The following is a 15,747-nucleotide window of genomic DNA, read 5'->3' on the forward strand; positions in this document are numbered from 1 at the left end:
TTGGTGTCTGGATTCTGAACTTTGGTGTGCCGGCATTGCGAGAGCAAAATGGTGTCAGACTGGCAGCAGACTGGTGTGCGTCTGGGGCACCATCCGAAGGGTCTGAACACAGCGGTGATGATAAACTGCGTGAGTGTGTGAGTGTGTGAGTGTGTGTGTGTGAGTGTGTGAGTGCGTGAGTGCGTGAGTGCGTGAGTGCGTGAGTGCGTGAGTGTGTGAGTGCGTGAGTGTGTGAGTGTGAGTGCGTGAGTGCGTGAGTGCGTGAGTGCGTGAGTGGTGAGTGTGTGAGTGCGTGAGTGCGTGAATGCGTGAGTGTGTGAGTGTGTGAGTGCGTGAGTGGTGAGTGTGTGAGTGCGTGAGTGCGTGAGTGTGTGAGTGCGTGAGTGTGTGAGTGTGTGAGTGTGTGAGTGTGTGAGTGTGTGAGTGCGTGAGTGTGTGAGTGCGTGAGTGTGAGTGCGTGAGTGTGTGAGTGTGTGAGTATGTGAGTGCGTGAGTGTGTGTTTTCCACAATGCGATGAGTCTGTCGTTCTGAGACCACGATGTCCTGTAGTGTTCACAGTGAACTGACTACGTCTACGCTAAATAAATGTGATTCTTTGAAGAGCTGCATTATATACAATGCGTGCAAACGTATGCGAGTGCACACGCATGCACGCATACACAAAAGTGCCGTAACTCTTCGCTTTGTCCACAGCCCCCCCACCCCAAGATTTCACTTGGATGTCATCTCTGCGGTGTGAGCATACCTCTGAGAACACATATCTGCTGCCAAAGAAATAATACTTTCAATTAAAACATGTCACTAAAACAAAAGGCAAAAAACCTAAAACACTGAAAGGGTAAAATAAATATCTGAATTGCACAAGTACGTGAAATGTAAGCACTTCGATTTGTCCGGGAAAAGGGCCACAGTTCATTATCAGAGTCTGTAGTCAGCCTCAACAGCGCCCTCCTCTGGTCAAGTGTATTTCTTCCCTTAGCTTGAGGGCCTGCTGAATTCACATAGCTTCCTGTCACGATTTAATCTTCCAAAGCTGTGAACAGAGAAGAACTACTTGTAGCTTTCGAAGTATATACACATAGCATATGACAAAACACACATATGATTAAAAATATAGAAATGTTACCACCACCATAATCTGTAAAGAGATTATTTTTCTACAGGCTTGAAGACTTGAAATACTGTGGAAATGCAGTCAGTAGAGAAATATGAAAATGATAAAATAATACCCGACTGCCACCACTTCCCTTATAAAAACTATCATTAATAAAACAAGGATAAATAAGTTTCCTGAAGTGAGAAATGTGTGCAGTGTCCTGCTCAACCTGTCCCGCGCCTGGGAGGGGGAGGGGCCACTCCCCAAACTGACCTTCAGATTGAACCCCAGCAGGTCACTGATGACCCCTGACACGGCCGACAGGATCACCACCTGTGTGATGTTGTAGAGGAGGGGGTTCATGGTCAGCCCGTACAGTCTGAAGGGGGTGTCCAGCTCCTAGGAGGTGTAGAAAAGGGAAAAATAACTTAAAATGTAATTTACAGAAGTAGCTATTTATTATACTGAATTTATTATCTTAATATTACATTACATTACAGTGAGAGAAAGAGGGAGGGAGGGTGAGAAGAGATACAGCAGGTGGTTGATGCCAAAGAGCAGCGCACCCTGACACGCACATACAGTACACAGAGGATGCGCTCTAGGGTTAGCTTAGCACTGTACTGTCCCGTACCTTCAGTAGCTTGGTGGCTAACTTCAGCACATTATTCACCAGGGTCAGTTCTTCTTTTTTATTTGGTTTCTTCTCCATTTTCAGGTACAGATTTATCTGGAGAAACAAATAAAAAAACTTTGTTGTTAAGCATCTCAGCACTTGTTCTTGTAGGCAGCCCTTTTCAACAGCAGCTCAAAGCTCCATGAAGCACTGGAGCCACTAGACTCCAACACTGCAAATTAACCAGCAGGGGGCAGTGTTTATCCAGAGCCTGATTGTGATGCAATAACTTCTTTATTTAAACATGGCAGAAATTGATACATTTTTATACACCTCTTCACTCAGAGCATTGTGTCGGAACCACAGTGTTTTAAAATGGGAGAGCTTCTCAGGGAAACACTATATGCAGCAGATAAAGCACGGGTTTGGAGGTCTGAGGTCACAAGTTTAAGAGAGCCTCAGAGGTGTAAGTATGGCTTGGCTGAGTGGCTGTTAGGGAAACAGACTCCTGTCTACTGCTGTTCTGTCAGTAAGATGGAAGCTGTGCAGTACCTGTTCTGTCAGTAAGATGGAGGTGCTGCTGTACCTGTTCTGTCAGTAAGATGGAGGTGGTGTAGTACCAGTTCTGTCAGTAAGATGGAGGTGGTGTAGTACCAGTTCTGTCAGTAAGATGGAGGTGTTGATGTACCTGTTCTGTCAGTAAGATGGAGGTGTTCCTGTACCTGTTCTGTCAGTAAGATGGAGGTGTTCCTGTACCTGTTCTGTCAGTAAGATGGAGGCAGGGTAGTACTTGTACTGTCAGTAAGATGGAGGCAGTGCTGTACTTGTTCTGTCAGTAAGATGGAGGTGTTGCTGTACCTGTTCTGTCAGTAAGATGGAGGTGTTGCTGTACCTGTTCTGTCAGTAAGATGGAGGCAGTGCTGTACCTGTTCTGTCAGTAAGATGGAGGCAGTGCTGTACCTGTTCTGTCAGTAAGATGGAGGTGGTGCTGTACCTGTTCTGTCAGTAAGATGGAGGTGGTGCTGTACCTGTTCTGTCAGTAAGATGGAGGCGGTGCTGTACCTGTTCTGTCAGTAACATGGAGGTGTTGCTGTACCTGTTCTGTTAGTAAGATGGAGGCAGTGCTGTACCTGTTCTGTCAGTAAGATGGAGGTGTTGCTGTACTTCTTGCTGGTCTCGGATCCCAGTGTGACGAAGCGCAGCAGGAAGAGGGACAGGGAGGTGCACCAGATCACCAGCTCCCAGTTGTAGTGACACTCCAGGAACGTCTCATGGACATGGAGCAGCTGGAGAGGGGGAGGAGGGAGAATGAGACACCACCTCTTCATCCCCTCATTTCGCTTTCTCACACACAGTGTTGCGATAGTAATCCCTGCAGTAAAGGGCTGTAATCCCTGCAGTAAAAGGCTGTAATCCCTGCAGTAAAAGCTGTCATCCCTGCAGTAAAGGCTGTAATCCCTGCAGTAAAAGCTGTCATCCCTGCAGTAAAAGCTGTCATCCCTGCAGTAAAAGGCTGTAATCCCTGCAGTAAAGGACTGTAATCCCTGCAGTAAAGGACTGTAATCCCTGCAGTAAAGGGCTGTAATCCCTGCAGTAAAGGGCTGTAATCCCTGCAGTAAAGGCTGCAATCCCTGCAGTAAAAGGCTGTAATCCCTGCAGTAAAGGCTGCAATCCCTGCAGTAAAAGGCTGTAATCCTTGCAGTAAAGGCTGCAATCCCTGCAGTAAAAGGCTGTAATCCCTGCAGTAAAAGGCTGTAATCCCTGCAGTAAAGGCTGTAATCCCTGCAGTAAAAGGCTGTAATCCCTGCAGTAAAGGCTGTAATCCCTGCAGTAAAGGCTGTAATCCCTGCAGTAAAGGGCTGTAATCCCTGCAGTAAAAGGCTCTATGCCAGTGTTCCTCACCTGGGCGCAGCAGATGACGATAACAGAGAGGGTGAGCAGGAACGCAGAGGACACAATGACATCCACTGAGCGCTGTGGGCCCCGCCTCTGTACACACACACGCACACACACACACACACACACACACGCATGTATTCACACAAACGCGCACAGTAGAGAGAGGAGAAATAATCTTCTGTTAGCAACCAAGTGTCACAGTTCCAGGCTCATACAGTTGACATTTGAAACTGCTCACAGATTTCAGAGTCTTGGATTTAAGTCTCTTAAAGTCAATATTCCCTTCAAATGCTGCTCCTGAATGAGGTGGGAGGTCATCGCAAGCTGAGGAGGACCTTGGATTGGTAGGATCAGTTGCCAGGACAACGGGGTAAACAGACTCCAGGACTACAATACGGCCACATTTACCTTCAGGTAAGAGCGCAGGGAGAGCCACATCTTAATATTCTGCACTTTCTTCAAGCGGAAGTGAGGAACCTCGGACTTCCGGGCCCTCCTGGCAGAGGTGAGGTGGCCAAAGAGCTTGGCAAACAGCAGCCTCTGTACGAGAAGGAAAACAACAGGGATGTTTCACCACAGGACCCAGAGCAGACTACCAGCATGGGCACACACTCATTTCATTTTCAATGATTAAATTATTTTTTTAAACAAAAGGAGGAAAAATATTATTCTGTTCGGCTTTTCTGACAAATGAGCGTTATTCTTGAGCCGATTCAGTCAGGAGAGGACAGCACAAAGCTAATCCTGTGTAAGACATTTACGTTTTTGAATTGAAATACAAAGGCCACAATAAATGATGAATTACAGCAAAAATGAAGCGTGTAATTGAATTTCACTGCAGTTCATCTGAGGGTGAAAGTGCACGATTGATCCTTAGGGGCCATTTTGGCTCAGGAGGGGCGGTGGAGGCGAGGCGCTCACCTGCTTGTAGGTCCTCTCCGCCACACTCAGCAGGAAGAAGAAGAGCCAGATGAGGCACACGCGCACCACAAAGCTGATGGTCACCATGGTGATCACCATGGCGTCGCCGCTGGAGCCGAAGGCGACGGAGACGAGCTCGCGGGCCGAGAGGGTGGCCAGCTGCTCCAGGTCCTTGTACTGGGACAGCCTGTAGGCGAACGGCGTCAGCCCCAGCACCACGGAAACCATCTTCCCAAATATCTGGTACCCGATCCCCGGCGTGTAGAGGTTCACCTGCAAACGGCCCACGAGAACAAAAAACACTTTCAGGGGTATTTCAGTTTAAAACCGATAAACAAACAATTTATGGTCAAGAAAAACAGGATAAGATAGACTTCCAAACTGCTGAGGGATAAGCAGCAATGATGGCTGAGCTGAAGGGAGGAAAAGCATAAAAAAAGAGTACAGGGCTATTATAAGGGCCAATTGTTTCCTTTTACTACAGAACACGGTGTACAGCTCTACAGGTCCTTCTGAGAACAGCGCAGAAGCCTCCCCTCACACCACAGCTATCTGACAGAATGGGGTCCTGGGTCGATTCTGAAGCATCACTTTTAAAACCGCCGTCCTCCCCACTGAACAGGCACGGCGTTTTTATCTGAGGGTACGAGGGCGATGTGACCGGGAGCAACTGCGACAAACGGCACACGCCGTCCCGTCCCGGTGCGTAGTGCGTGCGAGGAATTCGGGCCGCGCAGGGCAACCCACAGGCGCCCCATGAGAAGCGCCTCTCGGCCAGCGCGGTTACCGGAGCAACGGGGCTCACCCTATTCATGATCATGCCGCTGATCTCCAGCACGGACATGTCGGCCTTCTTGCACTCGTTGCCCTCCCACACGATGGCGCTGACGCGCTCCAGGCCCGGGTTCGAGCTGTGCAGCCACGGGACGTGGCCCTGTCGACAGCGGGAGAAACAGAAACACAGTCAGCCAGCTGGGGGTGCGCGTGGACAGACAGGAGAGCTCCTGTCACAGGCTCAGAAAACTGAACTGACCCAAAACAACAGGGTTTAGATTTTATTAGAATGGTTCAGCACAGGGGCCTGTAGCCTTGGGCCCTGTTTCATGAAGCAAGATCACTCAGTTAGCTGGATAACTGCATGGAGTAAAACCTGGAACCCTCCAAAATATGGAACGTGGACAGAAATAAAAAGGGCTGCTCTGAGTTTTACTCAGCACAGCTGTCCAGCGAACTCAGTCATCCTGCCTCCTGAAATACCCCCCTGGTCCTGGAGAGAGCCGGTCTGTAGGTCTCTGCTGTTACTCAGCACGTAACTGATCAACTAAAGCGGCTGATTACACAGCTGACGGACCTGGCCTGGCTTCATACGTCTACTGACCGTAATGCAGGAAAACAAATGAAGATGGCCTGTGGTCCTCCAGGACAATGATTGGCCGCTCTCTAGAGCAGGCTTATTGACAGCAGTAGCCAGACGCGCTCACTAATCCGCACGGTGCGGGGGCGGAGCGGGGCGGAGCCTCTGACCTGGTGGAAGGGGTCGTCCCGGTACTCCTTCTTGGGGGCGGGGCAGACGGCGCCGCCCTCGCCCTCGGTCTCGCTGGTGCAGGAGGAGCGGCACTCGGCGCAGTGCAGGAAGTCCTCCCAGAGCACGTCCTCCGTCTCCGACTCGTGCCGCGTGCTCTCCGAGTCCTGCCGCAGGCTGGAGCAGCGCGAGCTGCAGCTGGTGCCCGACTTGGGCGTCTCCTGCAGGGGGCAGCGCAGAGCGCGGGAAAACAGGCTCACCGGCTGCGCCCTTTTCCGTATCCCGCGATCCAGCGCTCTGGGGCCAACGACCCGACACACTGGACATGGGGTCTCGTGCGTGCATTCTACAGACAAGCCCGCTCCCGCCCTTCTGCCCTCTACAGGTCTATCTTTATTGTCAACAGTAAGCTAACACAATAAGAACAAAGAAAAGACCTTTGGAGATGAAGCACTCCAAGCTCAGATTTTTACAGTATTAAAATGAGAGACAATGTGGCGAGTGACTGCGCTTGGTTGTGTGTGGGTGTTGGGGTAACGGTGCCGCACCTCAGCGGGGTAGTGTTTCTTGTAGTGATGCGTCTTCCTGTTGCGTAGTGTGCAGTCGCTGTTCATGCGCTCCACGCCGCGGCGGATGGCGCTGTAGGAGGCCTCAGGGTCCTCCTCGCTGGACGCCTCGTCGGACATGTTCTCCACGCTGCGAGGGCTGGGGGGCTCCTGGGCGCACACACACACACACACACACACACACACACACGCAGTGTGAAAACCTGTATCTTTACTCACTGCACCACATTATCCCTCTCTCAGATCTTAATGAGAAGCCTGGAGGGGTCAAACAGCCTCAGCTTTCCTCATCAAACCTTCCTACGCTCCATGCCTGCACGCTGACTGTGACGTCATCAGCCCGCACCAGGAGCTGGGAAAGGCAGTGCATTCTGGGTAAAGTTCGGACTGAGCGCTGATAAACAGGTGCGGTGACCCACGCGGGGGCGCCCTGGAGCCCACCTTGCCGATGGGGGGCAGCAGGAGGCTGTTCTGGGGCGGGACAGAGCCCCAGCAGGTCTCCTCAGGGCGCAGGAGGTCACACAGGGGCTCGTGCAGCTGCAGGCCCTCCTCGCTGCTCTTGCTGGTCACCCGCCCGTCCAGGGACACGTAGCCGTTGTCCGTCTCCGTCGACTTGTCGATGGACATCTTCGACTTCTTGGACCTGAAGGGGAGGGGGGGCGGTCATGCGGAGAGGAGGCTCCATCAGCGGCGTACGGAAATGAAAAATTTACCCACAGCAAAAATTCACAAGGGGGCAACAGCAGAGGCAGGGGAACATTCGGACAATAATGGGAAGTGGATTCATATCTGCAATGGAATCAGTAGGGTAACAAAAGTAGTGTATTTAAATTTTTTTATAGCATTCACCATGGCTACAGATTTTTACATGTTGCTTCTTGTGTACATAGTTACTGCAGTGGGGAAAAAATACAGTATTTGCAGCTTCCTTGATTTATACTGTGGCAAACGATTAAACCACATTATATCACAGCACTTAAGTACTTCAGTATAAGCTGACAGAAACCAAGAAACACAACACTAACACTTCCCTTTAAATGGAGCATATTTGAGATAAAAATTCATGCAAATGTTATTTGACTATCGTACACATCAGGTGCAAAAAAAAACATATTAGTCAGGGAAATGTGTGTATAAAGCTGTAACAGACTGATACAGAGTGTGCAGCTTTATAAGCAGTGTAGATGGAAACAGGAGTGCAGATTCGGTACACGTTAGCATAACACAAGTGGCACAGAGGCCGGGGGGTTCGACAGCCAATCAGCAGACAGAGAGGCACACAAAACGGGCACTCAAAAGCCATGCACATTCTGCCTGTTTGCTAATGGCCAGGCAATCGCTAACTGCAGCATCCTTCAATCAACACCTCTCAGCGCCAGTCCTCCATCCCCCTAATTTTAAGAGCCTTTATTGGTATGATATTAGCGTGCTCCCAAACTGAAGGTGACAAATCTTTCACTCGCTCACGTCTGATCATTTCCAGCTCAGTTACTCAGCTAATAAAATAACACTGCAGCTCCATTAAGAGAAGGCTGTAATGCGTTTTTATGCACTTCACATGCAAACGATAAATCAGTTTAGTGAAGAAGTTGGTAGCAAGCAACTGCCCTTACAGATTGAAAAAATAAAAAATAACGCTTAGTACTGAAAGACGATCTCAGCAGCACACAGCAGAAGTGAGGCTCGCCGGTTCCAAAGCGTTTAAAAGGTGACGGAAACACAAAGTAACGTGAGAGAAATAAAGCGAAAAGTTTTCCTGCTCAAGCAGCTGAGAGGATCCTTAAAGGCCTAATTTAATTCTGTAAAGCATCATAACACTGGACCTGTCCACATCAAAAGGCTGCTACAAAGACCATGCTTTCCGTCTGAACAAAGTTCATATTTCAAGTTACACACTTAGTACTAGACTTTATGTTTCTACCATGGTAATGCGTCTAATGAAGCTTTGGCCAGGAATAAATCAGAAGGTGATCAGAAATGGGAAACTGGACATGCCAGACAGAGTAATTTACAACGAGGGAGAAGATGTTTTGACCAAATATGGCCACTGGTTTAAAACATTGCTCCACCTAATCTAAGCAAGCAAAAACTGGCTTGAAATTTTGGATAAGAGTAAATTAACCAAACCATTCTGATTTAATCTTAAGTCTACAGCCGCTGACCAAGCCAAAGCCTTTAACCCATTAGCCCATTAAAGCCCAGTACCTGATAGCAACAGAGCAGTGTTCTATAGAGGAGGGAAAAAAGCCACCAGCAAGACAAAAGCCATCCCTGGGCAGCTGTTTTTAATCTCTGATTGACCCAGTGCGTTTTGGAAAGAGCAGGCCCCAGTCGTACCACCATTGTACAGGTGAAATGAACCATTTCAGGAAATGGAAGTTGCAACATCCCTTTTCTTCCATGGAATCTCCCAGACAAATTCTTGAAAAATTTGGGAAGTCTCTGAATCTGAGAATGACTCTGAGAGCAGTTTGTCCTGTGCAGCACAAGCACTAGTGCACATTACAGTATCTGAAACCAGCAAGACGAAAATGGATCGACTTCCTTATGGATCAAAATAGAATTGTGCGGTTTTTTTTTTAGAAGCAAGAGAACTCACGGTATCTGATTATTGGTGGGTCGGTCTATTAACTCTTTCATGGAAGGGATGTTGCAGCTTACGGACAACATGAAACAAGGAAAAAATACACACCCCGTTTTAAAGATATCATGCCAGAGCTCTCTGAAGAAAGCAGCAAGGCTGTGAGTGGCTGCAGACCCGGAGCAGCGCAGCGCCCCCTCCTGTGTGTTATCTGTAGTGCTAGAGCCATCGCCTTCCCTATGCACCTCCAAGTGAGCTGCCCTCCTTAACTTCCTTTAGCGAGAAAGATTGACAGTGCAGATCCCTTAGAGAAAAAGGTCCAAACAGAATCATATGGCCTAAAAACTTTTTTCATTATTATTATCTTTCTTTTAAAAAAAAATTTTTTTTTACTTATTTTCCAAGACATAGTCATAGAATAATGAAAAAAGCCTATTCAATAGCAGCAGGTTTGTGACATCAGATGTGGTCAGAAATGTGTTCATTTAAACAAGTTTGTTTGTTTTCATAAAAAGCAGCACGGTTTTGTTTCTTACTTATTTTTGACCATATTCCCTTTATTTGCAATATTAAGATGAGAGGGAAATGTCATTGTTACTCATGCACCTGCAAACAACAGTTTTGAGTTAGGATGGTGTTCACTTAATACCTCTACCTGAACCATTAAAAATATGTTCAATCTTAGTTTTTTGCCTCTGCAGTGGTGGTTGTATTTTATATTGTGACAACCCTGAGCATATAAAGGTTAAGCCAATTATTCTTTTAAATAAGAGTCAGGATTAGAAACAAGATTACCATCACAGGTGAAAAACTATAAAAACCAAAACTATTTTCACACACGATTAAGTGGAAGTTACACAACGTTACACAACGCGATCTTGGGCCAGTTAAAAAAAACAAACCATCAAGGTGAAAGAGGATTACTGTCACAGAGATAAGAGCCTATTTTTGGGCCTTGTCAGAGGAAAGGGGAAGTTTGTGGTGCTTTTATTTCTGACCAGATCTCATGACCTCACCGCTGATTTTTGATTTGAAAAAAAGAAACTGAAACATCAGTAGTACGGAAAGTAGAGCGCCAATGACTCTCTGTTCCAACAGAACGATAGCAGGTGAAAACCCTTAAGCAAACTCAACAACATTCTATGGTACTTTGGTCCTCCATCAGCCAGTATTACAGTAAGATGGTACACAATGACGTGCCACAGTCCTTCAGTAAATTTTGTGAAAACACTTCATTACTTCATTGTCTTCATTACTCAGACAGTATGTGCTGGCATGCTTACATGTCAGAAAACTGTGCTTAGGGTTTGCAGATCGCCTGTACTGGGAATAGGCTTGTGGGCCTTGCACTGTGGCTCGTTAAAAACCAACCAAAATCACAGACACTGCACATCTACAGTCTACAGGGTAAACAGTATGTGGCAATGTGCAGCCAAACATGTCTCACATGAACAAAAACACCTCCACACAGGAAGGAGCATTACCTGGCTTTCATGTGACACCTGTCTGCCTGAACATTTTACCGCTGTCAAGCCAATCTACAACTTCACCGCTATCTCTGAGTCTGAGAACAAGAACGCACGAGAGAGAGAAAGAGAAGCGAAGATGCTCCTCCCCGCCTCCGCCCGCCCTGACCCCTCCCTCCCACCTTCTCCTCTTGCCCCCGCTGCTGGGGGTGGGTTTGGGGGTTCTCGTGGACACGATCTGGCAGTGGACGGTCCCCAGGAGCAGCATCAGCCATATGCCGCCGAACACCTCGGTGACAGGGATCCCGCGGGTCTGCGGCACGGTGAAAAACAACACCGCCGCCGCCGCTGTAACACAAGCAGGGAGCGGAAAGAGTCAGACGTCGCCACGGAGACGCCACCGCCGCCGCGGAACTCTGCGCTACCGCATGGTTTATTCATAGCGCTCGCAAGTCACTGTTAGGGAGATTAGGATGGGGGGGGGGGGGGGAGGGGGTGAGGGGTGGGGTTAATGGCGGTTCGCCTTCCTTTTTCAAATGTCTGCACTGCAGCTTTACTGAGGGGCAACATGGCGGTTTGAGAAGGGCGTTTGTGTCTGCCCTGTTGGAGAGATGGGAGAGGCAGGGGGGTGCTGTACTGAGACTGTAATATAATGTATGAGTGCACGGCATTGTGGGTGAGTTCCTGATAAACACTAAAAGAACAACATGCACCCTGCGTTTATCTGAAAGGAATGAGGGAGGGCACACCTATGGAGGACCTCCACCCTGGCAACACTGGAAAACAACAACGGCTTTGTTTCCACTCCAAGTAGGACCACAGTCACACGCTTTCTACCTGTAAACAGCACCATCAAAATGCCAGCCAAGAACGTGGGGTGGAGTGGGTGGAGGGGGGTGGGGTGGGGTGGGGTTTGCCCATAAGTAATGTGACGTGATGTACACCCATCACCGCAGCAGGCTGATCTCACAGATAAGTTCATCGTACAACTTTTTCGGGGAGGCACCGCCTAGTTTACACGAAGGTCCGCCACGCCCGACACGTCTGCAAAAAAGGAGGGGAAGGTCTGCGCGGGACCGTCAGGCTCGCAGCGGCATTCTACCGTACCCGCCGTCGCTAGGAGCCTGTCGCCCGCGGCGACGGGCGAAGAGAAGAGAGCAGCTCACCTTGGAGGAGATAGAGGGAGAGCAGCAGGAAGAAGATGGCCCTGGAGGTGACCTGGATCCACCATCTGAAGAAGAAGGGGAAGAAGACCACCCTCACGATGCCCTTCCGGGTCAGGGAGGTCCACGGGCTCTCAGGCTTGGCCTTGGCGAACGCTGAGCCTGAGGATGGAGGGCGGAGAGGGGTCAACCCCGAAAGCTATTCGGACACAACCCCCCCCCGCCAAAAAACCCACAAACACCCTCATATTTTTGATTGTTAAAAAAAAAAAAACCCCAACACCCTCAAACTTTTACAGTCAAACAAATACCTCCAAACACCCTCAAACGTTTTCCCTGTCAAACAAATACCTCCAAACACCCTCAAACCTTTCACTGTCGAACAAATACCCCCAAACACCCTCAAGCCTTTGACTGTCAAACAAATACGAAACCCTGTGCCGTGACAGGTGGCAAGTGCACTCCAGGGAACTTCAGAAAGCCGGCAGGGCGGGCGTAGTTGGTAAGGAGCCAAAGTGCGCTCGTGTCATGCAGTTCTATTACGTAAGAGATATTTGTGTGATTACCCCCCACCCCCCCAGGCGCTCCTGACTGACAGGCTCCCGCTCGTCACGTTTGGGTTTCACTGGCACCCCGTCCCAACGAGGCGGGCATGAAAAAGCAATGAGGACCAACAGGCTAGAAGAGTTTGGAGGCCTCAATTATTCAAAGAGCCGAGAGGGGTGAGAGTGACACGCGCTGGCAGATGAGTCTTACTTTAACTCTGCACTGGGGGGGGGCAAAGCCAGGAGGTGCTGTACGGGGCGGGGACACAAGTGCTTTATGCAACCAAATAATTCCTGAAAACAGTCATGAACAGCAGCCTGAACCCCCAGTGTGGACGCTAGCCCCACAGGGCGACACATAACTGCCGATAGCTTCACCCAGGGCTCAGTCAGTGGGGACCCGCTTGCTCCAATCACTCATTAGTGACCCCTGCTGGACGATTGGGTGCCCGCAGTCTGCTTGCTAAAGCTGTACCTGAAGAGTCTTCCTCTTACGCCTGCGGTGCGGAAAGAAGCAGCTGGAAACACCGCGAGCTTCTGAGGAGAGCGCGCGCTTATCTGCTTATCCACACTTCTCCAAATCGGCCGTGGAGTTAGCACTGTGAGTGCTGCTATATACGACTGGCCATTCCAAACATTGGGGAGAAAAGGTGGAGGGGGAATCGTTTAAAAAACAAAACAAAATAAATCTGAGAAAGTGTTTTTTCCTGGTTAGTAACGCTCCCATTCCTCATGTTCTGTTTGCCTTTGACAGGCTTGGGGAGGCAGCCGAGCATTAATGTCAGCCTCTGTGACTCCACACAAACGAGCGCTGTGTGGCCTGGCCTGAGGCCATCACAAGTAAATAAGAGCCCTCCCATGTGCGTGGTGGGCCCAGGGACCGTGTGTATGCGTATGTCTCTCTGCACTGACGAGGTGAGGCCCAGGGACCGTGTGTATGCGTATGTCTCTGTGCACTGACGACGCGAGGCCCAGGGACCGTGTGTATGTGTATGTCTCTCTGCACTGACGACGCGAGGCCCAGGGACCGTGTGTATGTGTATGTCTCTGTGTACTGATGACGCGAGGCCCAGGGACCGTGTGTATGTGTATGTCTCTGTGTACTGACGACGCGAGGCCCAGGGACCGTGTGTATGCGTATGTCTCTGTGCACTGATGACGCGAGGCCCAGGGACCGTGTGTATGTGTATGTCTCTCTGCACTGATGACGCGAGGCCCAGGGACCGTGTGTATGTGTATGTCTCTCTGCACTGATGACGCGAGGCCCAGGGACCGTGTGTATGCGTATGTCTCTCTGCACTGATGACGCGAGGCCCAGGGACCGTGTGTATGCGTATGTCTCTCTGCACTGATGACGCGAGGCTCAGGGACCGTGTGTATGCGTATGTCTCTCTGCACTGATGACGCGAGGCCCAGGGACCGTGTGTATGTGTATGTCTCTCTGCACTGATGAGGCGAGGCCCAGGGACCGTGTGTATGTGTATGTCTCTCTGCACTGATGAGGCGAGGCCCAGGGACCGTGTGTATGTGTATGTCTCTCTGCACTGATGACGCGAGGCCCAGGGACCGTGTGTATGCGTATGTCTCTGTGCACTGATGACGCGAGGCCCAGGGACCGTGTGTATGTGTATGTCTCTCTGCACTGATGAGGCAAGACCCTCCCCGGCCTGCGCAGCCGGGCGGTTTCGCCGCGACCCCCCCCTTTGTGCTCACCTCTCACTAGGTCCACGTCGATGAGGTCTGGCTTCACATGGCCGGTCTTCTTTGGCTTGTTCCTCAGGCCCTGGAGGGGGGGGGGGGGGGCAGAGCATGGAGTCAGACAGGGGTGGAGAAACACGCGGGGGGTGGCAGGGGGGGTCTGTTACACACGGCAGGCGATGGCAGCGACTGGCAGAGTGGGAAACCGCATGCGTGTTAGCCCCTCACACGGTGCAGCACGCCACGTCCCTCACAGAGGACCAAGGGCCAGTTCGGCAGGGTCAGACAGCACCAGCTATTCAGTACCACAGCCTTTCCGCAAAATCTATCACCTATCAATCTAAACCTTCACACTGTCTCCGAATGGAGAATATGAATGTCAGGTATTTAGAGAACCTTGCTGGAATAAATGCTTCAAATGAAATCTTCTCCTTCCCCGTTAAATCTTATGTATTCACACAGAGTCACACACCCAAACACAAAACCACTCCATTAAAGGCTGGCTTGGCGTAGCACATCGATGTGCTCACAAATATCACCAGCGATATTTGTATCGATCCAATGTAAATTACACTCAGCTTCACGGAAAAGCACAGAAGACACAATTGGCCTCTTATAAATCAGGATCTGTCTTAAACTCCTTCAGCCTATCCAGTATTAACAATCTTCAAACTGCATTACCGATGTTTCATTTCCCTTTTAAACCAGTAATTGAGAACAGGCTGCTCTCGTTCCGGCCTGTCGGTCCTACCAGTCCCTCAGCAGTGACAGATCCCTGGAGCCTAATGCTCTGCAGGGGAAATTACCAGCTGCTGATGGACCTCCCTTTCGCTGGCTCTGATGGTCCAGGATCACTCTGCTCCACGCACGTTTGCACACACACACACACACACACACACACGCGCTTTGCTTCACGCACACACTTCCTCACTCCCAGTGCTCCCTGCTTCACTTTAACAGCTCACCCCTCTCTGCTGAAGCCCCTCTCTGGGGGAGCAGGTTTAGGGTTTGAGTCGATGCAGCGGGTTGGCCTTTGCTCAGCCCTAGGGAGCGACTGTTCCCGAGAACGTGCTTCTGACTGATGTTAAGTTTGTTAAGATCCTGCTTTATCTCTTTCTACCTCTCTGTATCCCTTTCTCTCTCTCACTCTATCCTTTACTCACCCACAGACACTAGCACACCGCTTTGCTTCATCAAACAATGTTCAAACTGCTTCGCACTCATGTCTTCGCAACCCTGCATTCCGAAAATGCACTGCTTTGTTAAGAGAAGTGTCCCAAGTACTCCGCCTCACCAACTGACAAACCCAACAGCCTCACATTCAAGGAGAGAATCACACAAAGAAAACTTCATGACTCAAGTACCAGAGGACTCCTGGCAGACAAGAAGCAAGTCTACTCTCTTCAACTACCACCCCTCCCCACTACCTCCCAGTGCAGTATGTCACCGTGTCCCTTCCTGTTCCTGTGTCTAATTTCCTCCAGAGTTAGCTGATGTGAGACCAAAGGACACATTAATCAATCAGTGAAGATAAGAGCTTCAGAGACTCCTGAACAGGGGTAAATCACAGAGCGGTGGTGTTGTTGAACACAGTGTGATTCAGGTTGTGCGCGCACAGAAAGAACAGCCTTGTACAATAGGATTGCGTTTCTCAGCAGAACAATGCCGACTGT

The 15,747-nt window shown here is 49.9% G+C and overlaps 1 protein-coding gene across 4 annotated transcripts in view; it reads right to left on the reverse strand.

Moving 5' to 3' along the window:
- Positions 1–500: 500 nt before the first annotated feature.
- Positions 501–15,747, reverse strand: part of LOC118232014 (putative homeodomain transcription factor 2) — a 51,648-nt gene continuing 36,401 nt past the window's right edge. For 3 of the 4 annotated variants that reach the window (XM_035426519.1, XM_035426522.1, XM_035426521.1), the window contains 15 exons: positions 14,090–14,159; positions 11,835–11,993; positions 10,851–11,016; positions 9,314–9,475; positions 7,063–7,264; positions 6,604–6,771; positions 6,058–6,276; positions 5,339–5,467; positions 4,534–4,806; positions 4,021–4,152; positions 3,616–3,702; positions 2,844–2,999; positions 1,732–1,827; positions 1,371–1,496; positions 501–1,034 (listed from right to left, as the gene is read on the reverse strand). In XM_035426519.1, coding sequence (XP_035282410.1) covers positions 1,014–1,034; positions 1,371–1,496; positions 1,732–1,827; positions 2,844–2,999; positions 3,616–3,702; positions 4,021–4,152; positions 4,534–4,806; positions 5,339–5,467; positions 6,058–6,276; positions 6,604–6,771; positions 7,063–7,264; positions 9,314–9,475; positions 10,851–11,016; positions 11,835–11,993; positions 14,090–14,159 — 2,166 coding nt within the window. In that variant the 3' untranslated portion in view covers positions 501–1,013. The remainder of the gene's footprint in view (positions 1,035–1,370; positions 1,497–1,731; positions 1,828–2,843; positions 3,000–3,615; positions 3,703–4,020; positions 4,153–4,533; positions 4,807–5,338; positions 5,468–6,057; positions 6,277–6,603; positions 6,772–7,062; positions 7,265–9,313; positions 9,476–10,850; positions 11,017–11,834; positions 11,994–14,089; positions 14,160–15,747) is intronic. The other variant, XM_035426523.1, reaches the window with a different exon arrangement.

This window comes from Anguilla anguilla, chromosome 7 (genome assembly GCF_013347855.1).
Source record: "Anguilla anguilla isolate fAngAng1 chromosome 7, fAngAng1.pri, whole genome shotgun sequence".
Lineage (NCBI taxonomy): Eukaryota > Metazoa > Chordata > Actinopteri > Anguilliformes > Anguillidae > Anguilla > Anguilla anguilla.